The sequence below is a fragment of the Mesoplodon bidens genome, assembly GCF_964165515.1.
Source record: "Mesoplodon bidens genome assembly, chromosome: 8".
Lineage (NCBI taxonomy): Eukaryota > Metazoa > Chordata > Mammalia > Artiodactyla > Ziphiidae > Mesoplodon > Mesoplodon bidens.
Window position 1 is genome coordinate 69,300,572 of NC_138165.1, and position 14,615 is coordinate 69,315,186.

The 14,615-nt window shown below is 39.2% G+C and overlaps 1 protein-coding gene across 1 annotated transcript in view; it reads left to right on the forward strand.

The window, feature by feature from the left end:
* Positions 1 to 14,615, forward strand: part of MFSD6 (major facilitator superfamily domain containing 6) — a 70,347-nt gene that overhangs the window by 16,904 nt on the left and 38,828 nt on the right. Inside the window, exon 2 of the mRNA XM_081242319.1 lies at positions 3,517 to 5,128. Coding sequence (XP_081098445.1) covers positions 3,570 to 5,128 — 1,559 coding nt within the window. The 5' untranslated portion in view covers positions 3,517 to 3,569. The remainder of the gene's footprint in view (positions 1 to 3,516; positions 5,129 to 14,615) is intronic.

A 14,615-nucleotide genomic window follows, 5' to 3' on the forward strand; every position in this document is an offset into this window, starting at 1 on the left:
GAGAAATTGTATATGTGAAATGTCTTTCTTTTACCTATAAACTTGAATGATAATTGGGTTGAGTACAGCTTCCAGTGTTGCTGTTGACATATCTGAAGTCATTGTGGTCCCTGATCCTTAGTATGTGACACATTTTATTCTCTGAAAGTTTGTAGGGCTGTCTGTTTGTTCTAATGTTCTCTGAAAGCTTGATGATGTACTTTGGCTTGGATGTATTTTGTCCACTGTGTTAAGTACTCTGTGGTCATTTCAGACAACTCATATATCTTTCAGTTCTGAGAAATTTTCTTGAATCAAAAAGATTCCCATCTCTCAATTTTCTCTATTTTTCTCTTGGAGTTCCTGTTTTTTAGGTACTTGACTTTCTGGGTGATCCTATATTTGTCTTGTCTTTTCTCTCCTAGTTTCATCTCTTTTCTTTTTCGCTTCGTATTTTAAGTTCTTTTTTTGTTGTTGAAAAATGATATAATTCACTGACTTCTTATAACGTGAATACTTCCATTTAATAAAGATCCAGATAAAAACAAAAACCCCAAAACCCCCAAATTATCAGGACCCCAGAACTCCTTGCTACTCCCTCACCCAAGGGTAATTACTATCTTGAATTTTTTTAATTAATCTTTTTTATTCTGAGATAATTATAGATTCACATACAGTTGTAAGAAATAATACAGAGATAGCCCATTTATCCAGTACCCACTTTCCCCCAGTGGTAACATCTTGCAAAACTTTAGTATAATAGCACAACTAGGATACTGATATTGATACAGTCAAGATACAGAACATTTTTATCACCACCAGATCCCTCACGTTGCCCTTTTGTAGCCGCCTCCACTTTCCTCCCACCCTCTACTCCCTACTGAACCCTCGACAATCACTTATATGTTCTCCATTTAAATAATTTTGTCAGTCTGAGAATGATATATGAATGGAATCATACAGTGGATAATCTTTTGAGATTGGCTTTTTTCACTCTTTATAATTCTCTGGAAATTCAATCAGGTTATTGTATGTGTCAGTCATTTATCCCTTTTGATTGCTGAACAATTTCCCATGGTACGGAGGTACCAGTTTGTTTAACCATTCATCCATGAAGGACATCTGAGTTACTTCCAATTTTTGGCTATTACAGATAAAGATGCTGTAAACATTTGTGTACAGGTTTTTGTGTGAAAATAAGTTTTCAGTTCTCTGGGATAACTGCCCAGAAGTGCAGTTGCTGGGTCACGTGATAGTCACGTGTTTGGATTTATAAGAAACTGCTGAACTGCTTAGCAGAGTGGCTGTACCATTTTACATCCCCAGAAGCAGTGTATGAGGGATTTAGTTTCTCTTTATCCTTGTCAGAATTCGGTGGTGTTACTATTTTTACTTTAGCTATTCTTATAGGTGTATAGTGATGTATCATGTTTTTAATTTACATTTTCCTAACGGTTAATGACGATGAACATCTTTTCGTGTGTTTATTTGCATCTGTATATCCTGTATATTCTCTTTGGTGAAATGTCTCTTCATGTCTTGTCTGTTTTCTAATTGGATTGTTTGGTATATTTTCTGTTGAGTTTTGAGAATTCTTTACATACTCTAGATACTAGCCCTTTGTTGAATATGTGGCTTGCAAATATTTTCTCCCAGTTTATAGCTTGTTTTTTCATTCTTTTAATAGAGCCTTTCACAGAGCAAAAGTTTTAAATTTTGATAAAGTCTAATTGTTCATTTTTTCCTTTTTTGAGTCATGCTTTTGGTGGTAAGTCTAAGAACCGTTTGCCTAGCACTAGAACCTGAAGATTTTCTCCTAGGTTTTTTTTTCCTAAAAGTTTTACAGTTTTACATTTAAATCCATGAATCCATTTTGAGTGAGTATTCATATAAGGTATGAGACTTAGGTTGACATTCATTTTTTGCCTATTGATGACTAATTGCACCAGCACTATTTGTTGAAAAGTTTTTTATCTTTCTCCCATCGAATTGTTTTTGCATCTTTGTCAAATATCGCTTGGACATATTTGTGTGGATTTATTCTTGGGCTCTCTGTTCTGTTTCATTGATCTATGTGTCTGTTCTTCCACCAGTACCACATAGTGGTGATTAGTATGTGGCTAAGTAATAAATCTTCTTTTTCAAAATTGCTTCAGCTATTCTAGTTCCCTTTCCTTTTCAGATAAATTTTAGAGTAATCTCACTTATATCCACAAAAAAATCTTGTTGGGATTTTGATAGGGACTGTGTTAAAACTGTATATAAATTTGAGGATAATTGAAGTCTTTACTGTGTTGAGTGTTCCACCCCATGAACATGGTATGGTTCTCCATTTATTTAAATTTTTAATTTCTTTTATCAGCATTTTGTAGTTTTCAGCATACAGTCCTGTACATGTTTTGTTAATTTATACTGAAATATTTCTTCTTTTTAGAAGCTTTTGTAGCTTTTTTGGGATTTCCTACATATTCAGTCATGCCAACTGCAAATAGAGACAGTTTCTTCCTTTTTGATCTGTATGTCTTTTGTTTCCTTTTCTTTCCTTATTGCACCGGCTAGAACTTCCAACACAAAGTTGCATAAGAATGATGAGACCAGACAGTCTTCCCTTCTTCCTTATCTTAGAGAAAAAGCATTCAGTCTTTCACCATTAAGTGTAATGTTACCTGTGGGTTTTTTTTTTTTTTTTTGCGGTATGCGGGCCTCTCACTGTTGTGGCCTCTCCCGTTGTGGAGCACAGGCTCCGGACGTGCAGGCTCAGCGGCCATGGCTCACGGGCCCAGCTGCTCCGCGGCATGTGGGATCTTCCCGGACCGGGGCACGAACCCGTGTCCTCTGCATCGCTAGGCGGACTCTCAACCACTGCGCCACCAGGGAAGCCCACTATCTGCTATTTTTTTTTCTGACATTTTCTTAAACTGTAATCTATAAAAGCACATCCGGAAAATGTATGTGTAAGCAGCATAAGGACTACTTCCTTACCAGGATTTCGTTGGCATGGCTGTAGTGACCAACTACAGATGCAAACGTGCAATTGGCTCCCTCTTTCTCATCACATTTGCGGTTGTGGTTAAGAGCTTATTTCTGTTTTTCTCTAAAAACTGAACGGTTTTAGCTACCTTTATTTTCTAAGAATTCTGGACTTCATAGTGCAGTGGATTTATTTTAAAAGTAAAACCAAGAAACTATAAATACTGTTTACTTTCAATTCCCTCTATTTGGTTTGGACATAATCCCTATCATTTGTACATTTTCCCTAGGAATCAATGAAAAGATTGAGAATGAACGTGAGCTATACACCTGTCATTAGAAGATGTAATTAGTCAGTCAGTGGCCACAAAGCGAGTACTTGATTTTTTGAAAGCTATTTTTCTTTAGCATTACTGTATGGCTGCAAGTGATAAGTGGTGATGGTTCTCTCTCACAATTACTATTTTTAATTGTAGTTCGAAACTCCTCAGTTTCCGGCAAGATGAAGCTCTATGTCTAAATGTTATCATTTTCATACTAAGCCTTCTTTTAAATTTTACTTTACAGATCAACAACCAAAATTTTGAAGGTCATCAACTTTCTGATGGTGGTGATAAGCCATGGCGACAGATGATAAAGTTGCCATCTTAACCGATGATGAAGAGGAACAGAAGAGAAAGTATGTGCTTGCCGATCCTTTTAATGGTATTTCCAGGGAACCAGAACCACCTTCAAATGAAACACCCTCCCCCTCTGAAACAGCTGCTATTCCTGAGGAGGAAATAGACTGGATAGAGAAACACTGCGTTAAAATAAACAATGATCTTCTAATTTCCAAGGTCTTCTATTTTTTCTTTTACTCTGCATATGGCTCTCTTTACCCCCTTTTGCCTGTGTATTATAAGCAGCTGGGAATGTCACCAAGCCAGAGTGGGCTGCTGGTAGGTATTCGATACTTCATTGAATTCTGCAGTGCCCCCTTTTGGGGTGTAGTTGCAGATCGCTTTAAAAAAGGCAAAATTGTCCTCCTCTTTTCCCTTTTGTGTTGGGTTTTATTCAACTTGGGCATCGGATTTGTCAAACCTGCTACCTTGCGGTGTGTACCAAAGATTCCTCCAACAGCTCATCCCACCAGTTCAGGTCACCTGTTCACTCTCCTGCCAGCGAATTCCTCCATTGTCTCTTCCATTACCACATCACCAGGAATTCGTGAGAAAAGGAACCTGCCTTCTTACAATGGGTCAGAGATGTTAGAAGCAGGGCACAGTGTCACAGAAACTGTCATCTTCTCGACAGCTCCAAACAAGACCAGTGCGCCCACTCTGCAGCCTCAGACTGATGAAATTACTGACCATGTTATGAACTTGACCATGAACCCAAGCACTGCAACCTCCGCTCCCCCAGGAAATGCAACCTGGGAGACAACCACTTCTGTTGTCACTACCGCCAAATCTTTACCTTCCGACCAAGTCACTCTTGTTTATGATCAACAAGAAGTAGAAGCTATATTCTTGGTGATCTTGGTAGTTGTCATAATAGGAGAATTTTTCAGTGCGTCCTCTGTCACGATTGTGGACACGGTAACACTCCAGTATCTGGGAAAGCACAGAGACCGCTATGGACTGCAACGCATGTGGGGCTCCCTGGGCTGGGGCCTGGCAATGCTGTCCGTGGGCATTGGCATTGACTACACCCACGTGGACGTGCTCATCAATGGGAAGGGGTGTAAGCCCCCTGAATACCGGAACTACCAGATTGTCTTCATCGTCTTTGGGGTTCTCATGACCATGGCCTTGATCGTCGCTACTCAGTTCCGGTTCCGCTACAACCACTTCAAAAACAGTGAAAATAAAGGGAAAGAGGTGGAGATCCCTCCAGTAGAGAGGAACAGCTCCACAGAATCCTCTGAGGAGACACCAACCACCAGCAGCCACTCGCAGGCCTTCAACTTCTGGGACTTAATCAGGCTGCTTTGCAGTGTGCAGTATGGCTCCGTGTTGTTCGTGGCTTGGTTTATGGGTTTCGGATACGGCTTCGTGTTCACCTTTCTCTACTGGCATTTGGAGGACCTGAATGGAACGACAACCCTCTTTGGCGTCTGTTCAGTCCTGAGCCATGTGTCTGAGCTGACAGCTTATTTTTTTAGTCACAAACTTATTGAATTGATTGGCCACATCAGGTAAGAACGTGTGTACTGTTGCTGCCTCTCAGCAATTGAACTTTATCTTTTCATAGTTTATAGCTCCTTTGCGCACATTTAAGGATATTATCATTTGTGTTGGGGGTAGGGTTGGGGTGGGAATGGGGATTTCTGTTTCTCTTTAAAATAGAAACAAAAGGAAGGAAGTGATGAACCTAGTTGGATTATCTCAGATAAACAAAATATGCTGTTTCTGCTCTGTATGCTAAGAGAATCTTACAGTAAATGTTTTCAGGTATAGGAACACCAATTTAGTCAACTGTATTGTTCCATGGACCTTGAAGGGTCCGACCACCTGTCTCGGGCATTTATGAAGAGGGGCTTAAGTGGATAAAGAGGATTATGTTTTTTCAGCTTTCAGTTATTCTCAGCCACTTGCTGACACCGAAAGACCTTGAATATATGGTGTATGAAGATGTCCATTATATTTAGTAAAGCTGTGATGTGACCCACCATCATCCCTTATCCATGATATTATGTGGAAGAGAATCTTACATAATTTTTTCTGATTATTACATAAGTCTGTGTTTTTATCTGCCATGAAGACATGGGATATTTAAAAATCTTGCTTCTACCTAAAATTTCCCGTGTAATCCTTTTAAGCAAAAAATCTATAAATGCCCAGTGTTTCTTGTGTAATGTTTCTCACCATTAATGTTTGTCTGAAGTTGTTTGAACAGTACCTTGCTCTTTATAAGTCTTTCTGCTTTGCTGTTGGCTCTAAAATGTAGAGCCAGGTACACTTAAGCATTCTTACCTCATAGAAAAGTATGGCATGTCTGTCCCTAAAATTTGAAGTTGCCATAACTAAAAGAAAGCAACTGTGTGTGTTTGTGTGTATGTGGTAATCTTTTAATCTGCTGTTTCCATGAGAAATTACAAAGGAGAAATAGATACAAGCTTTGAGAAACATGGATCTTTTTTCCTTTAGTTTCCCTTTGACTAACTGAAGAAAGTATTTTCTAATGTGAAGTTTCAACCTAGAATCATTCTTTTCCCCATACAGTTGTGAGTGTTTTTCCTTGTTTGGTTTGGTTTTGCTTTGGGAGGCTGTGTGCTGTTTCTTCTGTTTCTCAAATCTTTGACCCCTTTGTTGTCACAAACAAAGTCAGGCACTGTATGGGCAGTTCCCAGAGACACAGAGTCCCCGAGGCACACTCATTGGGACCAATCAGAAAAGAGCCTTGTAATATTAAGGGCTGGGGATGTCCTTTAACCTTGTCCAGGTCATGTTTACATTCTCTGAGCTGTGTGGATTGACCGTGATGAATCCAACTCACAGTGATGAATTTCTTCAGCTTGGTTGTTGGTATGAGCAGGATCTCACCTCAGCTAATAGTGTGTTTAAAAACCACAGCCATTTATCATGATTTATCATGATTTAATCATTAAATAGTGTTAATTGAATGTTGACTCAGTACAGAGTACGTATATAGGTTTTATTTTCAAAGAAATTGTTAGGTTCTTCTTACATGCTAAGAAAAGTAGTTTCTTTTCTGTCTTTGCTTTTTGTCTGAGGTATATACCTTCATGATAACATCCTAGTGGGTTTACTATTAATTTTGGTAATTACATGAACTTGCACTTGTGTTTTCTTTCCTAAGTATTACAAGTTACTCATTACGTAAAAACCAGTGGCTCACTTAACCTTAATTTTCTAGTTTTACGTACAAAAACATCTTTTTTTTCTTCTCTAATGATGTGATGGAAGAAAAAAGCTCTTGTTGCATTGTTGCTCCCGAAAGCCTACTGGGATTCCGTCAGTTTGTGGTCATTTACCTCTTTGGGATTTTTATTCTGTCCATTAAAATGTATTAACTGCGTTTAGAAGATTCTGATAGTTGTAGTGAGATTATGCCCACGTATTCAGGTAGAATGGATATGTTTCTTTTGGTGAGAGTTTTTGGAGCCCAGTTAGTGGTGGTTGAGATTTGGGGGTTTAAAAATGTAGTGATGGAAGTTTGAACTTTTCACTGGAAGAATATTATGCATTAGTTGATGAACAGAAATCATCTTTGTACGAATTCAGTCTCTATGTTTTCCTTGTAGGATCATAAGGAGATATCTGTCTGGCCCTTATGTATGCACGCATGTTTTTCAGTATTCTGTGACTGTCTTATGGGAGTTTGTTTCCAGGAGTCAGCACTACCACAAAGATTGTAACTATTCTGATAGAGTCAAAAGTGGATTGTCACAAATTTTTATATAGATTCATAATGAAGACACAATTTTTAAAACAGCATGTCCAATTTTGAACCATTTACTATTATAACATTTTTGCAGTTTGGGCTCAGTTTTTCAGGGAAAAACCTATCAGTCTAAACACATGTGCACACACACACACACACACACACAGTAAATGATTTCTGATTTTGACCTCGGGTTTTGTCCTCTTTGGAAAGTGGCTTTCTCAGGCAAATAAGATAATGTTTGCTATTTCCACTAAAAAAAGTAAATGTCTTTTGATTTGAAACCTCAAGACTTTGGAATTTACAACAAGCATATTTCTAGGCTAATTTATGTAATGACGATGACTAGATTTCTTTAACTAGAGATATAAATGTATTTTTAGGCTATATTCACCTTGCTGAATGTTTCAGCAGCCATGAGTAGGGTTGTGATCAAAATACTTTGCAATTAATCATTTGTAAATTTGTAAATCATTACTATTCAATATTAGGCCATCATCTATGTTATGTGATTCAAATTTATTTACATTTTAAGGGACACACAAAAATCTACTCAAGCAACTCTGACTGCCCTGAAATTCTTAAAGTCAGTTTTGTCGTGCAAATGCTATCTGGAAGGGGTAATATATTAACCATTATTAGCCATTAATTACTACTTAATAGTAGCTAAGTATCCAAATGAGCTAGCCAGTCAGTTAGGGAAAGAAGGCAGTGCATGATGCAATTAGCAAGTGGAGGAACATACGGACTTTCCTGGTGGGCACTGCAGGAAGACCCAGAGCAGATAGCAAGACACTGGCTACCAGCTGAGAACACTTGGGAGGTGGTACATGTTAACATTTTGTCATTGGAGGAATAGCAATCAGCGTTATAAGAGGGAGGAAACTGCAGCTGGGGTGATCAGGGAAGCTGAATTTCTGATCTCTGGCATCTCTGATAGCTGCTATGGCTCTGCCTGCTGTGGAGGACCTTGAGCTCTGGTAACATGGCCCTCACCCTTCATCCTTCGGACCTGGACCTTGTGGGGTCTGTCTGTGGCTTTCTCACCGTACTCTGGCTTCTGGGCTCTTCCACCACCTATCTAACCAAGCCCCCGAATTAAGATTGGTGCCTGTTTCCCTGATTATATCCTAACTTATACACAATCCTTAACTGCTTAGAACTTCTGATGACAATCGCCGCAGTGAAGGAATAGAATGGAAATAGAATAACTCAATTCTTGATTTAAAAAAAAACAAGATGGTGGACCTTAAACTTTTTTCCCTTCTCATGTCCTAATGGAGTGTTACTTCTTATTTAAAAATCGACTTTCACCACAATAGAAAAAATGTTAAGGCTTATTTCTCATAGTAAATTTGAACTCATAGTAAATTTGAAATTATAATTTACACATAATCTAAAGGAGTATTACTCTGTGTTGTTTAAAAATCAAAACCCTGAATATTTGTTAAGTTTAGTTGAACAAACAGTTTATTTAGGCCTGGGGAGCCCCAGATTAATAGGATGCAAGGATGAGCACTAAAAGGATGGGAGTTGGGAAAGACAGGGAGATTGAAGGCCAGATGAGTGCTGGGATTAGGAAAAGGAGCCTTATTCTGGGTGCAGTAGGGAATTATAGCAAGGTTCAGAGCAGGGGAGGGCCACAGATTTTCATTTATTTGCAATGCAGTGGGTAACTTTGAAGCAGGGAGCCCACTGAGAAGGTTCTCAAAATAGTCCAAGTGAGAGGTGTTACAGTCCTGGTATGCAGCAGTAGCAACAGAAATTAAGGGAGGTAAAATCAGCGGAATGGTTTGATGTGGGAAGTGATGTAGAGACTCCCATGTTTCAGCTTGGGTACAGTGGTTCCACTAAATCCCGTAGGAAATTCAAGAAGGAGATGCACAATTGGGGAGAGGGTGGTAAGGCAATTAGAATCCAGTGTTGGGTGTGTTTAGCTTAAAATTGGAACATCTAGACGGGAATGTCTAGATGACAGTTGACTATTATAAAACTTAAAGCTCAACAAAGAAGTTAGGATTGGGGATACAGATTTGGGACAGTTAAAACCAGAAATATGGATAAGATCAACAAGGAAATCTTGTGGTGAAAGAAGAGACGTGGGCTAAGGAAAATCAATTATGATTGTCTCCAAGATTTTATTCTGAGTTTCTCATCTTATTGAAATGTTAGCTTATGTTTTATTGCTTAAGGTAAGTATCCTAATGCTTATGAGGAATTGTGTTGTATGATACTTGCTGTACCTGTTTCCACATCTTGCTTCAGGAGCAAATGACTTTCTGAGCACCCCTCCAATGCCATTACCTGATCCAGGCGCCCTCTAGGAGTGTTTTATAAATGGACCTGAGACATAAGCAAGGGAGAGGGAAAAGTAAAGGGAGAAGGAATATAAGGAACAGAGATCGAAAGTAAGAAAATAGCGAGAGGAATAGCTGCTGTCTCCAGGGGAAGGTTTCTTCCTGTCCTTATTCATGAAAGGCAGTGTTACATAGTGGTTACAAGCATGGGCTGGGAGTCACGTTGCCTGGTTCAGAGCTTGGCTCTGCCACTTGGAACCATGTGGTTTTGGACAAGTTATATTACTTTTTGTATCTCTGTTTTGTTACCTGTAAATAGGAATATCATTAGTACTAACCTCTTTTTTTTTTTATGAAGACTAAATGAGTTAAAAACACAGCAATTGCTTAGAACAGTGACTTGCATATATTCGGAGTTCAGTGGATTTTTTTATTATTACTTTGCCAATCTTCTGATACATTATGTTGCTTATAAGTACAAGACCCATTGGATCTGAGAAAAATACAGTGACTTAGTATATTATCAGTTGTGTACAGATCATTAAGGCTGCAAAGTTGTTTGTGGGTTTCAAAATAAGTAATTCCTCCTCAAAAACATTTTGGTCAAATTGAGATCTTCTCCCACCGATTTATGATGACTGTAGATTGTTTATATTCTCTGTGCTATTTTTTAGGGCTTGGTGACTAACTCCGTAATAGCTGGCATACAGAATGATTGTAATTGTAGCCATTATTATTTATATGTGGGTAGGTTTCTATTTTTTTCTACACCTTTCCCACTTTACCTTCAAAGATGTTGGTGTTCATTTTTATAGGAAAAGTCTTTTAGAGCTATTTCAAGTATAGATTCTCATTATTAATCTGTAAGAGGTAGAGTCTCAAAAGTAGAAGAATTTATGATCAAGAGCCGAAAGGGCATAATTTGGTTTTTATAGCCCCCTGAAAAGAACATCTTTGCTAAGAAATATATTACTGTATTATATCATAGCCACCAGGCTGACTTGTTAATAACAGCGTTCCTGATAATTGAGCTATTCATAGTTCAGAATAAAAGGCCATTGTTGCAAGGTAGTGTAAGTGAATCCAGGGCTTTTAGCTATTGGTGTCATATTTGGTTTTTTTCTCTTCCACCTTTGGTGGCTGCATTGAATGAGATACTCACTGAGTTAAAGAGAGCAGGACTAACTCCGAATGAGCTGTAGCTGTTGTGGTTGCAGGTGGCCCCCCTCACCATCTCACGGGGCAAGGCGGGTAGTCCTTGAAGTGTGCACCAAACAAGAGTAAAGACAGCTCCTACAAATTTTCATGACCTAGATAACCACTGCGGAGACAAATTCAGTAGTCCGTGGTAATGTGCAAGTTGGACATTTCCTATGGCTTGAAAATTGCATATTAAGATATATACCTGCCTATCGGCTTCCCTGGTGGCACAGTGGTTGAGAGTCCGCCTGCCGATGCAGGGGACACGGGTTCATGCCCCGGTTCGGGAAGATCCCACATGCCGCAGAGCGGCTGGGCCCGTGAGCCATGGCCGCTGAGCCTGCGCGTCCGGAGCCTGTGCTCCGCAACGGGAGAGGCCACAACAGTGAGAGGCCTGCGTACCGCAAAAAAAAAAAAAAAAAGATATATACCTGCCTAGAGAAACCTTTATACACACACAGAAAGAGATGTACAAGGATGCTTACTTGCTTACTGCAGCTTTCTAACAGTGAGAAAGAGAATTAGGCTAAATATCCATCTATTGGGGAGTGGATACATTCAATATGGTATAGTCATAAGATGGAATATTATGGAGAAGTTAAAAGGAATGGATTAGATCAATATGTCAACATGGAAAGCTCTCAAAAATATGCTGAATGGGAAAAAAAGTTTCAGGATGATACACAGTTTGGTACACTTATGCAGATTTTAACAATCCATTTCAAAAGTTATACATATTTTTATGGATATACCTAATTGTATAGAAAAACATTTACATTTATAGAGGGAAAATGCATTCTGAATTCATATTAGCCTTAGCTTTCTGGACAGGACATAAAAAGAAGGGACTGGGATGGGGAGCAAAGAGGACAAGGAAGGCCCCCACTTTGTAACATTTTGTTTCTTTAAGGAAATATAGCAAAATATTCATAATTTCCATTCTTGGTGCTACATATATGTATTCCCTACCTTTTTTGGTATTTTATATTGGAAAATAGCTTGAAGCTTAGGTCTCCTTACAGTGGATCAATATAATTATCCTCCCATAAAAAGACCAACTGTGTGTGTGTGTGTGTGTGTGTGTGTAGCTGTATATGTTTTAAAGAGACATACTGTATCCATATATATCAGGTAAACACTGAGATTTTGTGCCACTAATATGTATAGTGCCCATATATTTTTCCCTAAGTAGCATAAATTTAAGTGATTAAAAGCCTACTTTACATAGTTATCATGGCCTCAGGTCTTATTTCTTTCTCTTTAAAATGAAATCAGGTGCAAATGTATACTATCTCATTAGGAATTAGTGTCAAAATGTATCCAACAACCCTGATTTGGGTCATAATCATAATATTGATACTTCTTTATATATAAAAAGAAATCGGGGTACCAAAAAGCCAAGTGATATCCCAAAGATCATGAAGTTTACTGCTGACAGTGAGTCCAGGTATGAGAGTTCGCACCAGCTGTTTAATTATCTCGAGTCATACAGTGTCAATTTACTGCCTTTTTTGTTTTTTTTTTTTTGGTTGGTTTTTTTGCGGTACGCGGGTCTCTCACTGTTGCGGCCTCTCCCGTTGCGGAGCACAGGCTCCGGAGGTGCAGGCTCAGCGGCCATGGCTCACGGGCCCAGCCACTCCGCGGCATGTGGGATCTTCCCGGACCGGGGCACGAACCCGTGTCCCCTGCATCGGCAGGCGGACTCTCAACCACTGTGCCACCAGGGAAGCCCATTACTGCCTTTTTTGTACAAGTCAAAAACCTAAGCAATCTGGCTAACTATATTTCTACTTATCCTTGGAATATTTGGTAGACTGTAATTATATAATTTCATTAGGATGCTTTGAAGAGTAGATAAGAAAAGAAGTATTCTTAGAGCTTACTTCATAGCATACCCCTCCAAAGCCTTTCCAACTGGAAGGAAGAATACCACCCCATTCTTATTTCTCAAGTATTAATCATCTTTTCTCTGCCTTTTCTCTGCTGACAACAACATCTTTGAATAGTAATCTGTAGGCTGACAAACAGTAACTTGTTAACTTTTTCTTTCCTTTAGAAAGATAACATGTAGATGGAAGCTCAGACATTTTTGGAAAGTATCAACGTTACGTTACGTTTGTCTGGGGACTGGATCTTTGGACCATGGTACTGTGTGTTGTGGACTGCTGAGTGCAGTGAGGATTCCTCAGCGATGGAGGGTTGGCATGGTCCTGGGTGACAACTGTGGATGTTGGCCAAGCATTTCACTCCTTTTAGGAGAATGAACAAGAGCAGGAAGCAAATTGGTCCAGTTTTGACTCCAGTCATCTTCCCAAGCCCTGGTAGGAGTGTTGGGTAGTCTAGTAGCTCTCCTGTTTCCTTATATTCTTCTTTTTGCCAGTTCACCTGTAAAGAGTGCACACGTGTTTGTGTGTGCATGTCTGTGTGTATATGTGTGCATTTGACCTAGGTTCAAATCCCACACTTACTGTATGTCTGACCTTGGGTAAGTCAGCAGTTTAGCTTTGTTAAGCCTCAGATTTCTCATTTGTAAAGTGGTGGTAATAATTGTATCTAACTTCATAGCATTGTTAAGATGAATGAGGTAATGCATAGCACATAGTAAGTGCTCAACTGTAAACAACAGGTAGTGTTATCAATATTCTTGTTATTATTAATTCATTCCTTCAGCAAGTACTTATTAAGCACACACTAGGCAACAGACACTTTTCTAGGCCCTGGGGATATATGGAGTGTGTGATAAGATAGACAAAGGCTGGTCCTCTTGGAACTAACCTATTGGGGTAGACAGTAAACAGTAAACAGATTATTTCATTGCTGATAATGATGAGTGATCCATGGCAAAATTAATGCAGGATGAGGGTCCCCAGAGCAACTGAGGAGATGCAGCTGTTTCGGCTTGAGTCAGCTGGGTGGCGGCTTTCTCCGAGGAAGAGACACCTGAGCAGATTGACATTTGAATAGAAGCCACCCAGTGAAGATGAGGAAGCCACAGGTGTGAATGGCCTGAGGAGAGAGTGAAGAATAATAGAAGTCAGCGAGGTGGGCAGGGCTTGGGCGAGGCCTCCAGGTCACACTGAGAGAGAGAATGTTTTTCTAAGAGAAGTGGGCAGCCATTGGTGACTGTGAGCAAGAGGTGACATGAACAGATTTCTACTCTGATATTTCTTTAAACACTTACATGGGTGGAGCATTTATTATTGTTTATCCTACCCTATTTTAGAAAAGTCCCATTTTACTTCATCCTCTGAGTTTCAGAGAAATTATGAGTTGTTCTATGAGTCATAAGCTGGTGACTCATGCACGACCTTTGTTCATTTAGTGCTTTCAATCCCAGATGAAGGTTTTAGACTCTAGAGGATAAATAAAAAATAAAAAATTTAAATTAAAAACCCTCCAACCTTAACAAAAAATATAATTACAGTATATTGATAATTTATATTATTATTAATAAAAATAATAATAGTTATTACACTGCCGTTTCAGCACTTATACGTACAAGTGCTTACCAAGGCACAGTGCTAAACGCTTCATCTTCAAGCCCTCATTTCATCCTTGTAACAGCCTTGTGAGTTAGGCATTGCTGTGTCTGTTTTAGAGAGGGGAAGTTCAGAATGGTAGAATAGGTTTTCCACGGTGACACAGCTAGTAAATAGCAGAGGTAGGATTCAAACCAAGCCACTCAGACTCCAAAGCCTATAATCTCAGCTACCTTATAGACTCATAGGCACATAGACTTAGGTTGGCCAGTATTTTGTCCCTTTATGCAACCCAGTCTCA